Genomic DNA, 17,765 nt, shown 5'->3' on the forward strand with positions numbered 1-17,765 from the left:
GGGACTTCCCTGGTGGTCCAGTGGTTAAGACTCCACGCTCCCAATGCAGGGGGTGCGGGTTCAATCCTGGTTGGGGAACGAAGATCCCACATGCCCCACAGTGCAGCCAAAAACAAACCAAAAAAATGACACCCATTCCCCCTTCCTCCCAGCCCCTGGCAACCACCATTCTCCTTTCTGTTTCTATGAAGTTGATGACTCTAGGTACCTCATATAAGTGGAAGCATACATTTGTCCTTCTGTTTCCGGCTAACTTCACTTAGCATAATGTTCGCAAGCTTCATCCACGTTGTAGCACGTGTCAGAATATCTTTCCTTTTTAAGGCTGAATAATATTCCATTGTATGAATAGACCACATTTTGTTTATCCATTTTTTTCCACTTTTTGGCTATTGTGAATAATGCTGCTATGAACACAGGTGCAAAATATCTCTTTGAGAGCTTGCTTTTAAATCTTTAGGGTATATTTCCAGAAATGGAATTGCTGGATCATATGGTAATTCTATGTTTAACTTTTTGAGGACCTGCCATACAGTTTTCTAGAGAAGCTGCTCCATTTTACAATCCCACCATCTGCTTCTCAACTATCTATACTCTGGTCATCTCACTTTGGGCCTCTCTCTCTTTGCTGTTTCTCTGGGTCACCATACACCCCTCATAGGCGCCCTCCCTTCCTTTTATGTAGTCATTTATCAAATATTCTTTCATTCATTCATTCATTCGTTCATTCAATAAGAAGCATATTCCCTGAATGCTCCTCTGAGCTGGGAGGGGCAGAGGTGAGCAGGCTCCCTCATGGCTCACAGGCTAGTCCTTTTTCCTTGGCCATCTCCCTGTCATCTTCTATCTATACCCACCTCTGGCTCCCAGTTCCCAGCTTCCATCCTCATACACCCCTTCTCCACAATGGTGCTGTCCCTAATCACTCACATTTTTGTTGCCAATGTTGTGTTTCTAAATCCTCACTGGTCTCTTTTTAATGACAAAATGATAAATACTCAATAAAATATTCAATCAGTATAGAAGTCATTAAATTACGAGTAAGTGTTCCTCCATTCACGCTTCCCCGCCCCCAGTCTCCCATAAAAGAACCATTATTAAAAGTGTGGTGTGTCTCCTTTCAGACATTTTCCCTAGGCACATACAGATTCCAGATTTCCTCTTACTCCTAAAGAATCACAATCCTGCAGTGTGTCTTGCCTTTTTTTCTCTGAAGATAATTGTAGCTAACATCTGTTGAGCACCTATTACAGGTCAGACCCATGACCTTCCTCCTCTCACTGTGTCTTCACCACTCCTGTGAGGCTGAAACCCTTCATTTGTGGAATTTGAAGCTCGGTGAGGACAAACTCACAGGAAGCAGCAGGGCCTGGGTCTGAACCCGGCAGTGAGCATCAGGAATGTCACCCCCATCACAATTTGGTCACAAATCCCATCACTCTTAATTATTTGCAAAGGGGATTTTCCCATGCCAGAATCTGGAAGTTATCCTCATTCTTCTGAACAGCTGTAGAGTGCCTTTTAGTTTAGAGGATACCATAATCTATTTCACCTTCTGATAGCCATTGGCTTGTTCCCAGTTTTTCTCTGCAACAAACCACACCAGACTGAACACCCTGGTACATGTATCTTTGCTCACTCAAGGAGCTTATCTGTGAGATATAGTTCTAGAAGTGAATATATGCATTTTAATATTGTCAAATATTGCCAAACTGCCCTCCAAGAAGGTGATACTAATTTACAGTTCCACCAATGGTATGTGAGAGAATCTGTCTTCCCACAGTTGTGCCCACACTGGTCATTATCAATATTTATTATTAATTTGATAGGTTAAAAAGGGGTCTCACTTTAACTTACATTTCTTTATCAGTGAGAGGGAGCATTTTTTACATATCCTTATTGGTTGTATGCATTTCTTCTATGGGTTACCCATTCATGTTCTTGGACTATTTTGATTTGTGTTTCTTGTCTTCCACTTATTGATTTATAGGAATTCTTTGTTTATTATGGATACTATTATGGATACATTTATTTATTGTGGCTTATACATTGATTTATTATGGACTCTATACATGCTGCAAGTATGCTTCTCCCAGCTTTTCATGCATTTTAAAACTCTGTGGTATCTTTTCCACTTTACTGCTGACCTGTGTATCCTTGAAGGTCATGCTCCTCATCGATATTGAACTGGCTTACATGAATACCAACCATGAGGACTTCATAGGCTTTGCCAAGTGAGTGCTCCCTGGTCAGAGAAGGTGACACCTCGTGTGACTGTGTGTGTATGTGTGTGTAGGGCCCAGGCCTGTTGGGTTAAGCCTCTGGGTCTGGTGCCCACTGAGCAGTAGCAATGAAGCCGGGCCTCTTGAGAGAAGTTTCTGGGACTCTTCTTTCTCTCCTCATTAGTGCTCAGCAGAGGAGCAACCAGATGAACAAGAAGAAGGCTTCAGGGAACCAGGTGAGTGAACTCCAGTGCCCCAGCCGAAGGGATGGAGGGTGCCGGATGGACGCCAAGCTCTGAGATCCCCCTCCCCCGAGGGGAAGGGTCCCACAGGGGCCAGAGCGCCTGTCAGATGCCAGCCACAAGCCTCCCACTCTGCATCAGTAACCCTCTCTCCTCTCTCCCGGTGCTTCTCGTGGTTGCTATGGTTACCTCTTTGCAGGATGAGATTCTGGTGAGTACCAGGACTGGGGCTCTTGGTTTGTGTAGTGAGGGGGAGGAGGGGACCCATTTGTAGTGGGGATGTGCAGGGGTCAAGAGGGCACCCTTTGGTTTGCACACACCAGCCCATGGGTGTCCACATATGCGCTCAGGCCAGAGGCAGGGTCTAGCCACACACAGAGTCCCACCAATCTGTCCATCGCTGCGCATGAACTAAGCATCTACTTCAGCCAGAGGTAGACCATGTGGGCTGGGGTGGGTGAAAATGCCTGGCAGGGGCCTGGCACTGAGTAGGGGCTCTTTAAATATCGGTTGGATGGATGGATGGATGGATAGATGGACGGATGGATGAGAGAGAATGTTTTTAAGCTGGCATCTCTACCAGAGAGTTGTAAAGAGTGAATGAAATGTCAAGAGACCAGTGCCTCCTTACCTATTCTGTCCTTCAGATCTCTGCTGAAACATCACTTCTCAGCCCCAGTTGTACCACCAGCCATAGAGTTTGAGCTCTTCCAGAGGCTGTAGTTTCTTTGTGATAATCTAGGTGTTTGTGTGATTACTGGCATCATATCATTTCCCTCTTGAACCCTATAAGGGGAAGGGCTGGGTCTGTCCTGTTCACCAGTAAATCCTCAGCCCCCAGTGCAGTGCCTGGCACACAGTAGGTGCTAAATAGAATGAAGGAGCTAATGAATGCAATATCCCAGGGCAATTCGGTTCAGCAAACACTCACTGGTGCCTGTACTGTGCTGGCCCCTGGACAGGAGTCAGACTCTGACCCTGCCCCTTGGAAGCCTGGGCTTGTAGTCAGGCCCCAGGCAGGGTGGGAGTGGGGGGAACAGGAGGCCCCTGGTGCTGGGGCTCTGGAAGGGGGGTTTGGGTGAGCAGGGAGGAGGGCAGAGCTGGGGGTGGCCGAGGGAGGACAGGAGTCAGGGCGGGAGCAGGGTGGAGAGGTCTGTTGGTCAGATTGGGGAGATGGAGGGCCAGGGAGTGGCATTCAGACTCAATTCCAAAGACAGTGACAAGATGCTGAGGGGATCCTCTCCAGACCGGGACAGGGTGGGAGGGTGGTCATGAGGCACTTGGCTACCACATCCCTGTTAATGACTAAGGCAGCTGCTAGCTGTGATCCGCTGTGTGACTTGGGTTCTCCGCAAGGTTCTCAGGGAAGCCAGAGAGGTTTAAGGAGGGCTGGGAGTGGGGGCGGGGGGCGGGGGGGTTGCTTTGAGGGCCTTAGAAGCAGGCTTGACCCCAGAGGGCTTTCCTGCCAGCCCCAGGCTGCTCAGTCTTCTCCGGATGCTCAGGGGAGAAGCCAGGGAGGCCAGGGCTGGGGGAGGGAGCAGAAGTAGCTCCCTTGTCCCCTCAGTCCGTCCCACCACCAGGGTCTGGTCAGTGTCCCTGCCCTTGGAGCAGAATCCACAGGCCCTAATCTGTGTCAGTCGCTCAGGACAGTCCCAGAGACAGCTGCTTCCTGCTGTGAAAAGAGACCTTTGCCTGTTACTCCGGGCTTCTCCGGGGAAGAGGAGTCTGGACAATTTGTGCTCAGCTCCTCCCCGCCACATCTGTGCTCTACCACCGCACCCCTGTCCTGGGGCTTGGAGGCAAAGACTCTTAGAACCCTACTATCACAGCATTCATGTATTCATGCCACAAATATTTATTGATAACTTACTGTTTGCCTAGCACTCTGCCAAGTGCTGGGATACACCAGTGAGGGAGAGAGTTCACAATTTAGCAAGACAGACTGACATCAACAGATAATCACACACACGCATGCAAATTCAAAATTCCAGTCATTGTCATAGAAGAAAGCTTAAGGGAGTGATGAGAGATTATAATAGGGGTCCTGACTTATATGGGGGGCCGGGGAGAGTCTGCCTGAGAATGTGACTTCTGAGCTCATACCCAGAGGATGAGTAGGATTTGCCAGGCCAACAGGAGGAAGTGCTTTCTAGGCAGAGTCAACAGAAGCACGTGCAAAGTCCCTGAGGTCAGAAAAAGTCTTTGAATAAACTGACTGTTAACCTGGAAAGATACTCAGAGTTATCTTGCCCAATCAGCCACCTAAACTCTGCTTGCACACTTTTTAGCAGTGGGGAGCTTGTCCCCTACCAAGGCCACCAGTCCCCTACTCAGATGGCTCTGTCAGAAGGCTCTTTATCCTGAGCTGACCTCTGACTTCCTCTGTCTTCCTCTCTGTTCACTTGTGGTTCAAACCAGGGCAGGTCTGGCCCCCACCCTCTCTGACCAGCCAGGCCTTGAAGAGCTGGGGGAGGGGTGAGCTTTTGAGGGTCTCTCTTTGCCCACCCCATCCTCCATGGGGAATCCTGGCCTCTGTCCACTGACTTCCTGCCCCCCCCCGACCCTCCAGGTCATCCGGAAGGGCTGGCTGACCATCAACAACATCGGTATCATGAAGGGGGGCTCCAAGGAGTATTGGTTTGTGCTGACCGCCGAGAATCTGTCCTGGTACAAGGATGACGAGGTAAGTCAAGGGCCGCTGGTCATCAAGGGGTTTGGCTGGTGGCCAGAGGCAGGCTGAGACCCTACCACAGGCTTGGAGTGGACTGAACCACCCAAAAGGGGGATTTAAAACTCTCATCAAAGACCTCTGGGTGGAGGTGGGAGGTCAGGACCAGAGGCAGGCAATCCTGGGGGCTTATCCAGGCTGGATGGAGAAGAGGGCTTGGCAGGACTGGGGAGCTTGGGGCTCAGCGCCCTGGGGTGGGCAGGGGTGCTGGGCATCCCTCCCTGACCCCACCAGCCCCGCAGCCTTCCTGTTTTCTTGCTCCAGGGCGTGCCTCCTACTCCGTGGCCTCCACAGGCCCATGACACACACGAGTCCAGCTGCCAGACACGCTGTTAACCCCTGCACCCCAGCCCCCCAGCCCCCAGCAGTCCGAGGGGGATGCCCAGGGTGCCTCCAGCTAGAGGGGCGAGGAGCGATGGGGCCCCACAGAGGCACCACCCCAAACCCCTCCCTGCCCACTGGGCACAGAGAAGCCCAGCCACCCCCCTTCCCTGCTGCTGGTCTCCTTTAAGAACGAGTCCCTTTGGCTTCCACATCTGGATTCCAGAGGTGACCAGAGAGAGCAGGGAGGGCTGGGGGGGAGGGGGCTTGTGGTAATGAACTCCAGCTGGCCAAGGAGTGGGGGGAGGGACCCCCTTCTTCCTGAGGGGTCTGTTGAAGGTGAAGGTGCTCTCCATGGGGGAGCAGAGCCTGGGACGGTGGCCTCTGATTTCGCTCTCCAAGCCCCCCTCCTTGATCCTTGCCCCCTCCAAGTCTCCCCAGGCAGGGCCCCCCTCCTCACTTTGGGCGGGGCCCTCTGTCGTCACCGGCGGGGGCGCCAAGCCATCTGGACCTCATTACCCCAACCCTGGCCTCTCCCAGAGCATGGGGCCCCTCGAAGGGTGGAGCGTGAGGCTGTGCGGGGCACGGGTGTGGGGACCGCTTCCTGCTCTACCGCCTGGGCAGCCTTCCTAGACGTGCCCGTGCCCCACCACTCCTTGGGCTCCTGTGTTGAGGTTCCTTGCACAGGGCCAGGGGACAGTGTGACCTGGGGCTGGGGGCTAGAGATGGGCTACACTGGGGGGAGGAGGGAGTATATCTGAGCAGGGCCCCCGTCCTTGTGTGTGTGTGTGTGTGTGTGTGTGTGTGTGTGTGTGTGTGTGTATCGGGGGGCTGGTCTCTGTGGAACTTCGTGTGTACATTTGAGTTGAGTCGAGTGTGACCCCGGCGTTGAGTGTACGTGTGCGTGGGGGAGGGCTGGGCAGTGAGTGCTGGGAGGTGAGGGTGTATGTGAGGCTTGTGGACGTGGGGTGTGGGTGTTTGACAGGAGAGTGTCTGGGGTATAAGCGTCGGGGCGTGTTCGGTGTTTGCGGGTTTGCATGTGTGCGTGGGGGCAGACCATGTGTGCCCGAGGCGTGTGTGCCCGTGCCCGGTGTGTAAGCATCTGTGTGTATGTGTGGAGAGTGGACTTGAGGAGGGAGGGCGTGCGTGTGGCACGTTTGAGGATATGTATTGTATGTGTTGGGGATGTAAGGATGGGAGAGGGCTGGTGTTCCATTGTGAGTGGGTGTGTGCGTCTGTGTGCGCATGTGTGTGCATGCACTTGTGTGTGCTTGGGACACGGATGTGTGATTTAAAATTCGAGTGTGGGAATGTATGTTTCCGAGTTGTAGGTGTGTTTGTGCCGAGGTAAGGTTGCGTGTGTGTGTTGGGTTGTGAGTGGATCTTTTTGCCCTAAAACAGCTGGGGACAGGGAGGTGGTCCGGGCTGGGTGGAGGGTGATCTGTCCCCCTTCTCCCCCAGCCACCAACCGTCTGGTCTTTGGGACTTGGGTGATCCTCTGGGCAGACAGGCGGCCGCCCACATCCCCAGCCCTCACTGACCCCCCATCTTCTCACTCTTCCTCCGCCACCCATCAGCAGCCCCACCCCGTCCCACAGCATGGTGGCGCCCCCATCCCTGTTGCCTCCTCCCAGCCCACCCTGTGCCCCCCAAGCCCCCTGCCCCGGCTCCAGGCTCCGGTTCTGGGATGGCGCGTGGGGGCCGCTCCAGCTCTCCAGCGGCGGTGCCGAGGGTCTAACCCAGCCCAGCCTAACCAATGTGCAGACTACTGTACAATTTGGAAGTCCTGAACAGATAGTCTAAACACTGGGTAGACGGAGTGGAGGTGTCCTCTGATCCATCCAGGCTGCAGTGTCTGTCCGTCGGGTGAGAGCTTCGGCCCCATGTCCTGGAGATGCAAGGTCCCCAGCCCAGCCCAGCCAGCCCGGGGTCCCCTCTCTGCTCTGACTCCCCTTCTGCCTCCTTTGACGTGGCAGGGGTGAGCGGGAGCTCTGGCTGGGGAGGAGGGGCCTGGGGACGGCCGGCCTGCGGGAAGGAGGGGGCTGCTCCTACCTAGTGTCCAACCCCAGAGCAGAGCGCAGGGCGGGTGGCGGCGGGGCCTCCCTCGAATGCTTCCAGATGTTCCCTGGCCGCGTGTGCAACTTCCTCCTCTCCTCCCCCAGCCGCCCTCTGGGGCTCCCGGCCACCCGCCTGGCATAAAGAGGGCTTTATGTGGCTGGATGGGCCAGGGGGGTGCGGGGGGCAGAGAGAGGTGGGCAGAATGACGCCAGGACGTGGAGCAGGGTCCTCTGAAACCCAGCCCCCGACCCGAGATACGTGGCGAGGCTCATGCCCAAGCCCCGAGTCCTCCAAACCCACACAGTCACCCCCCCCCCGGGCCCCCGGGCGTGGGCCCTGTGGTGTTGGGTTGACTAGTGGGGTACAGGCAGCAGAAACCCCTCCCCTCCTCCCAGAGCCCCATCCTGGGGTACCTCCTCCGAAGATCCCTGAGCTCCTCCCCTCTGTCTATAGGACAGAGGAGCCTACAGTCACATGTCAGCCCCCACCAGATGTACACACATGTGCACACAGGCCTGGCACCCACATGCCATCCACAGATAAGCGTAACTCCTCCCAGACGATACAGATAAACCACACAGATTCAGCCCATTATGAAAACTCTATGCACGTGAGTACGTGCACCCACAGTGCATGTCCCGCAGGTACATTCATGCAGACACATGGACATTTACAGTTGCCACACCTACGGAACTGTGCACACGTACACACACACAGCCGGGCTGGCACCTCCTCAGGCACCCTCGTGCACACACAGGGACACATGGGCACACGCACAGTGGTGAGAGGACACGTGCTCAGACATGCACATGTTTGCACAGACATACAACCACACAATTGCACACACACACTCACCATCTCCAGGCTTGTGCTGTGTGCCTGATCGCTAACACATGGGCAGCTGTGGGGAGTGGGCTGAGCCAGCCCTTTGAAGCTGCCAGGCCTGGTGGCCGCCCCCCTTCCCCGTCTCTCCAGTCAGGAAATGAAGTCAGAGGCTTATCCAGAGCAGGCCCCATCGGCCAGGCTGGCGGCAAGAGAGGCCGAGTGCGGGGGTCCCTGGCTGGGGCTGGCCTGGCTTGCGTCCAGGGCTTGCTTGGGGCGGGATGTGGGAGCCAAGCTCAGCCTCGCCACCCCAGGCTCTTGAGCTCTGGCATGGATGTGGAGGTGGTGGGAAGGGCTTGAACGCCGTGGGGAGCCGAGGTGCCCAGCAGACCCGGGGCTCCGTGGCCAGGCTTTCATCAGACAGCGCCCACGTGGTGCAAGGGGGCTGGTGGTCTACAGCCCCAGATCCCCCCGCGCCGCAACATGGAGCATCCTTAGGGAGTGAGGCGTAGCAGAGACAGCACCAACCTCACCCATCACTCCTCCCTCTCCCCCAGGAGAAAGAGAAGAAATACATGCTGTCCGTGGACAACCTGAAGCTGCGGGACGTGGAGAAGGGCTTCATGTCCAGCAAGCACGTCTTTGCCCTCTTCAACACGGAGCAGAGGTGCCTGCCTGCTCCCACGGGGCCCTGGGGAGTAAAGACGGGCCCACGGATCCAGAAGACAGAGAGATCTGCCTGGGCTCCCCAGCAAGTCATTCACTTGACAAATATTTGATTGAGTTTCTAATCTGTGCTACACTCATGTCCAGATCTCGTTCCTGGCCTCCCTCCCGCCACCCCTTCCTTTCTCCTTCCTGCCTTTCCTCCCTCCCTCTCCGTCTCTCTCTCTCCCTCCCTCCCTCCTTCCTCCCCTCCTGTCCTTCTGCAATCACTTGGTTAGTACCTGCCCTGCATGAGATACTGGCAGTACCAGGCCTCTCCCCTCCCAACCCAGGGCTGACTCTAGTGGACTTTCTCCTACTCAGAGGTGAGGGTTCAATACAGCTGCCAAGAGGGGAAAGCCTGGGAGGGGGCCAATGGGGGTTGAGATCTAAGCCAGGGGCTGCACTGTCATGGGTGCCCCTTTCATGAGAGCTCAGTCCCTTTCTAATAGAGTATTTTACTGCTCATTTCACTAAATCCTCTCAATGACCCTAAAAGGCAGGAATTGTTATTATTAACCCATGTTCCGGATGAGAAAACTAAGGCTGGGAGAGAAGGGACTTGCCACAGCTGGCAAGTAAAAAGCCAGGATTGGCCCACAGGCACGATGACCCCAGTCCACGCACGCCCTTAACCACCAAGGTGAATGGGCCTTGCCCCCCATCTCCCCTCACCACCTGCCCCATCTTGCAGGAACGTCTACAAGGATTATCGGCAGCTGGAACTGGCCTGCGAGACACAGGAGGAGGTGGATAGCTGGAAGGCCTCCTTCCTGAGAGCTGGCGTGTACCCCGAGCGTGTTGGGGTGAGTGGCAGGGGAGGTAGGGGAGGGGCAAGCTGCTTAAAATAAGGGGCTCCAGGGGAAGCCATCCACAGTGATGCCAAGCCATTCCATATTTTCCGGCTCTTATTGGGCTCAGAAATAGCAGGGATCCTCCCCCTACCTGCTCTGGGGTGGGATCAGAGTTAACCCTTCCTCCCATCCTTCTCCAATGCAGTTTTACATGACTCTTTGTCTGACACAGATGGCATTTCTGACATCCCTTTCGTATGATCATGCTTTCTTCTGACTGCCTTCACTTTTCTACCCTCTTTCACTGTGACAATGTCTAGAGTTGCCTTACAGTTGGGGTGCAGTGCCCTGGGTTTACTCAGTCCCTCCTCTTTTCCTGTGTGTGTCTGCTACGGCTGTGCTTGCTGGTGGCGGCGGCGATGATGGCAATGCTGGTGTGGTGACCTCTATGGCTTTGGTGTGGGCCTCCCAGGACAAAGAGAAAGTGAGTGTGTCCCTCTCTCATCTTCTGCCAGGCATCCCTAGCCTGGCGACAGATCTGGCTAGGCCTTTAGAATCAGGAAGTGTCCTTGGAGATGTCCTTTCCTAATTTATGGACTGGGAAATTAAGGCAAATTCTAGGTACTAGAGTCAGAGCCAAGATAAGGCTGAATGAGGGTCTGGGGTCCTGAGAGGCACTGGGGTGGACAGAGCCCAGAGACCCAGAGCTATGGGGGAGCTGGTGTCTTTGTGTACAGGCCAGTTGCTTCTCTCTGTATCTTAGCGTTCCAGGCATCCTTGAAGGGGCTGGGACCCTGGGGATGCCTGGAACCTGGCTTTGAGGGCCTAGCCATCCTGATGCCCTGTCCTCAATGGCAGGCCAGTGAGACGGAGGAGAATGGCTCAGACAACTTCATGCACTCCATGGACCCACAGCTGGAGCGGCAGGTGGAGACCATCCGGAACTTGGTGGACTCATACATGGCCATCGTTAACAAGACCGTCCGGGACCTCATGCCTAAGACCATCATGCACCTCATGATCAACAATGTGGGTGCACCACCGCGTGGGGGGCGGGTGCTCTCGTGGGACCAGGGAGGCAGGTGGCCAGGTTGGCCTGGAGTAGGCACGGGCTAGTCATGTGGGACCAAGTCTGGGGAGGGAGGCATGGGTCCACGCCAGAGGTATCCAATAGAAATGTAATGTGAGCTTCATATATTATTTTGTAGATTCACATAACCAAGTTGTTCCAAGCATGCTTAAATGCTTTCCAGGAGGGGCTAGGAATATGCATCTTTTGAGAACTCCCAGACCATGTTTTGAGATCTCCCACACCATGTTTTGAGATACACACCCCACGGAACCACTTCCACCCATGGCTTAGTGAAAAAGCATGGCCTGAAGGGAATTAGAACTGTGTTGGAATCCTGGCTTTGCCTCAAATTCCCTGTGTGACTTTGAGCAAACGAACTACCCTCGCTGAGCCTCTGTTTTCTTATATGTAAAATATGGATAGAGTTGAGGATTAAATGAATATAAAGTGCATAACAACACAGTGCCTGGCATGTAGTAGGTGCTCAACATAAATTTAGATAACGAATAAATGAGACACAGGCCTACGGCATAAAAAACCTCAGCATCTCTCCACAAATGTTCCAGAGCCTGGCCCAGGTAACATCTGGGAATTTTTAAGGAGAACATTAACCCATGCCCTACACACAGACACTCACATTTCACCCGATCCAGGCACACATTCACACCTGCTACTCAAGGGCTCAGAAAATTTTAAACTGTCGTCTTCCTTATTTTGGTCCAGTGGAGCATACAAGTCTTTGGAAATGGTGTAACTACCCCATTTTACAGATGAGGAAACTGAGGCTGAAATAAGCTGAGTAACCAGGTGTCCTGGTGCATAATAGGTCCTGAGTGTTCTCCTAGATCTATGACCTTGAACAGTTCACTTTTCTTCTCTGGACCATCTGAGAAAAAGGGCAAGCGGGGAGGCGGGGAAGCAAGGGAGATCTCTGAGTTTAGGCAGTGGCAGAGCCCCATCCCCGAGCTAGTAGGGCCCGGCGGGGAGGGCAAATTGGTACAGGCGTCAGGTCCCAGCCCTTTCCTCTCTTTGCCCGCCCGCAGACCAAGGAATTCATCTTCTCGGAGCTGCTGGCCAACCTGTACTCGTGCGGGGACCAGAACACACTGATGGAGGAGTCGGCCGAGCAGGCGCAGCGGCGCGACGAGATGCTGCGCATGTACCACGCACTGAAAGAGGCGCTCAGCATCATCGGCGACATCAACACGACCACTGTCAGCACGCCCATGCCCCCGCCCGTGGACGACTCCTGGCTGCAGGTGCAGAGCGTACCGGCTGGACGCAGGTACCAGGGCCGGCTCCCACGGCCCCAAAGCCCCCCAGCCCGGGGCCCGCTGGAGGAGGGCCGAGACCGGGCAGTGACGCGCCGGCGTCACCGGGATAGCTCCCACCTGGAGCGAGGGGCGGGGCTTATAGCGGGGCGGGGCTTATAGCGGGGCGGGGCTTGCCGTGGAGAGCTGGCTGCCGGGAGGGGTGGAGCTGGGACATTGGAGCCTCTGGGGGCGGGCTTAAACTCCGGCGAAAACCTAAGGCGCGGAGGGGCGGAGCTTGTGCGCATGGGCGTGACCGGCACCCAGCTGGGGGCGGGGCCTCACGGTGGGGCGGAGCCGCTCATCTCTCTCCCCTCCTTGTCCTTCGCTCCCTGTCGCCCGCAGGTCACCCACGTCCAGCCCCACACCGCAGCGCCGAGCCCCCGCGGTGCCCCCAGCCCGGCCCGGGTCGCGGGGCCCTGCTCCTGGGCCTCCGCCTGCTGGGTCCGCCCTAGGGGGGGCGCCCCCCGTGCCCTCCAGGCCGGGGGCTTCCCCTGACCCCTTCGGTCCTCCCCCCCAGGTGCCCTCGCGCCCCAACCGCGCCCCGCCCGGGGTCCCCAGGTGAGTAGGGGCTGAAAGCGGCGTCAGAGACCGCCGGGCGGGCGTGGTCGGGAGGGAGGTGGGGCCGGATTCCGGAGCATCGGCCCAGGTCGCCAGAGCCGGCCCTCTCTGTCCAGGTCACTCGGACCGTGGGTGCCAGAGCCACCGGGGGTGTGGCCGAGGGCTGGCGGAGCCTGCCCCCAGGAAGCGCTGAGTTCCGCAGGTGGTCGTTTCTGGGGAGGGGGCCGTGGGGCTCATCCCACCTGCCCTCTTCTTTCCAGCACTTGCATGGCGCTTCCTTCCTTTTTCACTCTCTCTCTCTCCCACGCGTTGCCTCCCTTCTCCTTTCCCCTTCTAGCCGCTCTCCTCCGTTCTCCATTCCGTCCTCTACTTCTGTCTCCCAGCTCCTAGTGAGCCTACCTCAGGTCTGAGGATCTGAACCCAAATCCTCTCTGGATGGGTAGATTTTATTCACTTACACTCAGGGCTACCCTGGTGCCCGCACTTCCCAGTCCTGACTCTTTGGACCTGTCCCCGAGGGTTGTGACTGTGTGACCAGCAAGGTGTGTGATGTGTGTGTGGGCGTGCACACGGATGTGAGAGTGTAAGAATGGCACCCAGGCATGCGGTAGGACGTGGAGCAGCTGGGAAAGGGGCCTGGGAGCCATGGGACAGCCTGAAGGCTTCCTTCCTTCCCCTTGCCTCCGGCCCTAGCTGGCCTGGACCAACGTGGTGGGTGTGCGGGCAGGAGTGGAGGCTGCCCCATTCCCAGAAATCTCCAGGGAAAAGGGTTCTACTTCATCCCTTGCCTTTGCCTTCTTGATCCATGACCTTCTTTCAAGGAAGCTCACTCTGATATTTAACTCAGTCTGCCCTGTTTCCACTGGCCATGTTGTCTGAGGAAGAACACATCAGACCAATAATATCCATTTATGTTTCCAGATGGCTGGAGGGTAGGGCCATGGGTCTAACCTCCATGAACCTACAGTGAAGCAGAGATGGGGCTTGCTCTATGGTGACCTGACGGCCAAGGCAGATGGGGTAACGCAGGCAGCGTGGTGTCGGTCAGGGGCACTGGACTGGAGTGGGCCTTTAGGCGAGTCACTTTCCCTTCCAGGGCCTCAGTTTCCCTTCTACCAAATGATATTTAACATTCTGCCTTTCTCCCAGGGTTGGTGTGGGGATCAGGGGAGACAGTGGCTATAGGGATGCCACATTAACTGCAAAAGTGGCTATAGGAACTATTTGCTAACTTCCAATGTGAGTTCAGATTCTTAAGGGTATTTGACATGCCCAGGCCTGTGCTGAGGTGTGACATGAGAACTGTAAGATCTGGTACCTGCTCCGTTCTAGTCTGGCTGACACATGGGAAGTCACAGCCTCAGAGGAGAGAGCAGTCTGGGGAGCTTCAAGGCAGCTTGACTTCGGTGAGATCCCAGGGCTGATGGAGATAGGGCTCAGGTGGTGAGGAGTCAGGAGGGCGTTTGGGTAAGGAGCAGCAGGTGGGCAAAGGTTGAGTGTGGAATGCGTTGAGAGCTGCTGGCCAGAGCAGAGTGCAGGTAGAATGAGGAAGAATAAGAAGAGGTTGCCCTGGGGACTTCCCTGGAGGTTCCAGTGGTTAAGATTCTGCACTTCCACTGCCGGGGGCACGGGTTCGATCCCTAGTCAGGGAGCTAAGATCCTGCATGGCGCGCAGCACGGCCAAAAAAAAAGAAAAACAAGTTTGCCCTGGGTAAGGTGGGGCAGGTAGGAGAACCTTCAAAGTCCACAGAAGAGGTTGACTTGGGACTCAGTGCTGTGAGCAGCAGGGAGCCATGGAAGGCTCTTGGGTGGAGACATGACAGCTGGACCCTAAGAAAGCAAGACCTGTCCCTTCTGGAGCAATGCAGGTGGCCCTCTGAGCACGCCAGGCACGAGTGTGCAGGGAGCTGGTGCAAATGCCTCCTGTGTGGGGGCGAGCTTCTGTGTTGTGACTCCGCCCCCGCGTGTGCTTCAGTGTGCCAAGTGGCTGCATGCCCCAGATCCATGCTGCACGTGCCGGCCAGCGAGGTTGCTGGGCGTTGGGGGGTGGGGTGTGTGCGTGTTGTTTGTGGGCATGTGTGTCAGCGTGTGCATGCGGGGCCGTGGGGCCTCACCGCATGTGTGTGCACGCCCGGGCGTGTGCGTGTGCGTGTCCCCCCACCCCCAGGCCTGACCCGTCTGTGAGCGTGAACTGCCACGTTGATTTCGTGCTGTCTTTCAGAATCACTATCAGTGACCCCTGAGGAGCGTCAGCCACGGTAGGTACAGGCCTCTCCACCTGCTGCATGAACCGGTGTGTCTGCCCCCTGCCGCACCAGCTCCACACTGCAGGGCGAACCTGGGACCTCAGAGGCAGGCCCCCTCCCTCTCCCTTCTGCAGCTCCAGACTTATTCTTTCCTCTTTCTGTCCTCGCTGCCAGCTGGCTCTCTCACCTCCCTTCTCAGCGAGCCTCGGGACTCAGTGCCACTGCCCAAGACCTCCATGGCTGAGCCTGGGGAGGTCTTGGGACAGGCTCCGCACCCAAGCAGGCAAAGCTGGGTGCTCTCTGGAGGCGTCAGAAAGAGCGCAGAGCTCATGGTTCGTGGTGTTAGGGGCAGGGAGCTTGGCTGGACTCAGGCATCCAGAGGCCTTGGCGTCTCACCCTGGGGTGCCACACTCATTCCCCGATCTGAGCCCTGCTGCGGGGGCAGGGCAGCCAGCTCCCAGCCTGGGAGCTCTGGAAACCGAATCCACGATAGGGCAGAGGAAGTCAAAGTCCCACCTCCTTTATCGAGCCAGCAAGCGAGCAGCAGCTGGGGGTGAAGGCTCTGGTTATTTGATGATTTGGGAAAGCCTGAGTGTCCCCCCCACCATCAGCCCAGAGCACAGCTCACAGGCTAGGCAGGTCACACCGCCCCTTCCCCTGCCTCCGCGGTACTGTCACTCCTGCTGGTGCAGGACTGAAGGCAGCGTCCTCAGCCCCAGGTGGAGCACCGTAGCCAGCCCGCAGGCTCATCCACCTGGGCCTGTTGCTCCTAGGGGTGACCTCCACTTTTCCGCTAAGGGGATGACGGTGTCTGCGGACCTGGGCAAGCCAGCTTCTCTGAGTTCCGCCCCAGCTGGGCCCCAAACTCGCCCAGCGAGCCTGCCTGCCACTCCGCGCCTGCGCTGACTCTTGCTCTTCTGCTTTTCCCCAGCAGGAAGGGCCCAGCCTCACCTACGCGACCTGCGGCCCCCCGACCAGCTGAGGCTCCCCTCTTAGACTTATAAGCCTGTGGCCACTGGCATCCGGCCGCCTGCCCTCCCTGCCTCCCCAGGGTCCCTTTAGAGGACTCGTGGGCTTTCTGCCCACCCAGAGGGGCCTCTAGCACTCCCTCCAGCCATTCTGTTAGCTTTGCCCTCCTGGTTCAAACAGTGTTCTTTCTCGTGTGTTTCTCCATCAGGCCTGGTGGCTGTCACGTGGGGCTCACGGCCCCATACTCCCTGAGGCTAGGGATGGCCCTGCGCCAGTGGGTTGAAAGACAGGGGGCCAGAGAAGAGGGAAGCCAGAGGGGGCCGAGCACGTGTCTGGAGCTGTGGGTGCACTGCCTGGTGGTGTGTGAGAGACTAGCGTGTGTGGAGGGGTGGGCGCTGCCCCAGCCTTTACCCCAGACCCCCGTGAGGCTCTGGCCCCTGCCCATCTCCTGCCCTTCTACCTTCCCTTTCTCGTCTCGCTTCTCTATTCCAGAACCCTTGCCCACACCTGGGTCTTCTGCCCCTCCCCTCCTCTCCCCTGACTGCCAGGCTAGGCTGCCCTTGCCTTACCAGCTCTCTCCCCCTTTTCTCTCTCCCGTTCTCTCTTTGCTTTCTCTCCAACTGCCAGCCGATCGGGTCAGGCAAGTCCATCCCGACCTGAGAGCCCCAGGCCCCCCTTCGACCTCTAACCAGATCCTTCCTATTCCTCGGAGACCTCCCTTTCCAAGCCTGCCTGGACGGCTGTTCTGTGACTTGACAGTGGCTACCCAGCCCCAGAGCTTCCCCTTCATCTGTGACTTAAGTCTGTTGTAGTGGTGAGCTGACACATCCAGGCGTGACGTTGGTGAAACTTGTGCCCCTCTGTGGTCTTGCTCCTGCCCAGTTCTATAAATATCTATAAATACTCATATATATATATATATATATATATATATATATATATATATATATATATACACACACACACACACACACACACACATATATGGCCAAGCCTCACCTCTAGTGTCGGGAATCAATCACCATGCTGTCCTTGAGGAGTCTTGTGGCCCAACTACAAGGGAACGCTGTCACCCTGACATCCCCCTCCAAAGCGTGCCACCTCCGATGAGCCCCCGTCGTACCCAGCCTGTGGACAGCCAGCCCCCCTCTGCCGCCCTCCCGTCCCTACCCCGCCTCGAACACGGGGGTGCTGTACTGGCAGCTGTGCGGTTCTCTGACCACTACTGGTCTTGCTGTCTCTTGGCTGAGAATAAAACCCATTTCTGGATGATGGGGAACAGCGTGTCCTCCGTGGCCTGTGTTCTCTGTGGCGCTCAGGGAGAGGTAAAGGTTTAAACATTGGGGTGAGGGATGGGGAAGGGCCCAGCTATTGCTAGGGTGCTATAAGATGTGGAGAAAAAAGCCCCATCCTCTCCGAGGCCTACTGGGAAAGCACCTGGCGTCGGCTGATCCTCGTCCTGTGAAACCTGCTCTGGCCACTAGGGGGCCCGGAGGGAGGACCGTAAGGTGCTGGCCAGGTAGGCACTGTGGAAGGACAGGCAGAACAGGCCACCAGAGGGGCAGGGCGATGGAATGGAAAACACCTGGACCACAAGTCAGCACTCAGGGTGCTGTGGCACCCTGCTTTCCCTCCCTGGGATTAGATCTGACTTCTGAGTCTCTCCGCCATTAAGGCAGGACTGCCCCGAGAGCCCCACGGCGGTCCCCCGGGAA

The 17,765-nt window shown here is 56.5% G+C and overlaps 1 protein-coding gene across 7 annotated transcripts in view; it reads left to right on the forward strand.

Moving 5' to 3' along the window:
• DNM1 (dynamin 1) overlaps positions 1-17,599 on the forward strand; it is a 45,270-nt gene extending 27,671 nt beyond the window's left edge. For 2 of the 7 annotated variants that reach the window (XM_029201976.1, XM_029201979.1), the window contains exons 12-22: positions 2,164-2,234; positions 2,407-2,458; positions 2,664-2,675; positions 5,034-5,147; positions 8,951-9,060; positions 9,793-9,904; positions 10,365-10,376; positions 10,751-10,921; positions 12,008-12,249; positions 12,620-12,835; positions 15,057-17,599. In XM_029201976.1, the coding sequence (XP_029057809.1) occupies positions 2,164-2,234; positions 2,407-2,458; positions 2,664-2,675; positions 5,034-5,147; positions 8,951-9,060; positions 9,793-9,904; positions 10,365-10,376; positions 10,751-10,921; positions 12,008-12,249; positions 12,620-12,835; positions 15,057-15,078 (1,134 nt within the window). In that variant the 3' untranslated portion in view covers positions 15,079-17,599. Of the gene's footprint in view, positions 1-2,163; positions 2,235-2,406; positions 2,459-2,663; positions 2,676-5,033; positions 5,148-8,950; positions 9,061-9,792; positions 9,905-10,364; positions 10,377-10,750; positions 10,922-12,007; positions 12,250-12,619; positions 12,836-14,208; positions 14,211-15,056 lie in introns of all 7 variants that reach the window. The other 5 variants (XM_029201978.1, XM_029201980.1, XM_029201974.1 and 2 more) reach the window with 4 other exon arrangements.
• The last annotated feature ends 166 nt before the right edge of the window (positions 17,600-17,765 follow it).

This window comes from Monodon monoceros, unplaced genomic scaffold (assembly GCF_005190385.1).
Source record: "Monodon monoceros isolate NGI ecotype Baffin Bay Population unplaced genomic scaffold, NGI_Narwhal_1 Super_Scaffold_5, whole genome shotgun sequence".
In the NCBI taxonomy this organism is placed as follows: Eukaryota; Metazoa; Chordata; class Mammalia; order Artiodactyla; family Monodontidae; genus Monodon; species Monodon monoceros.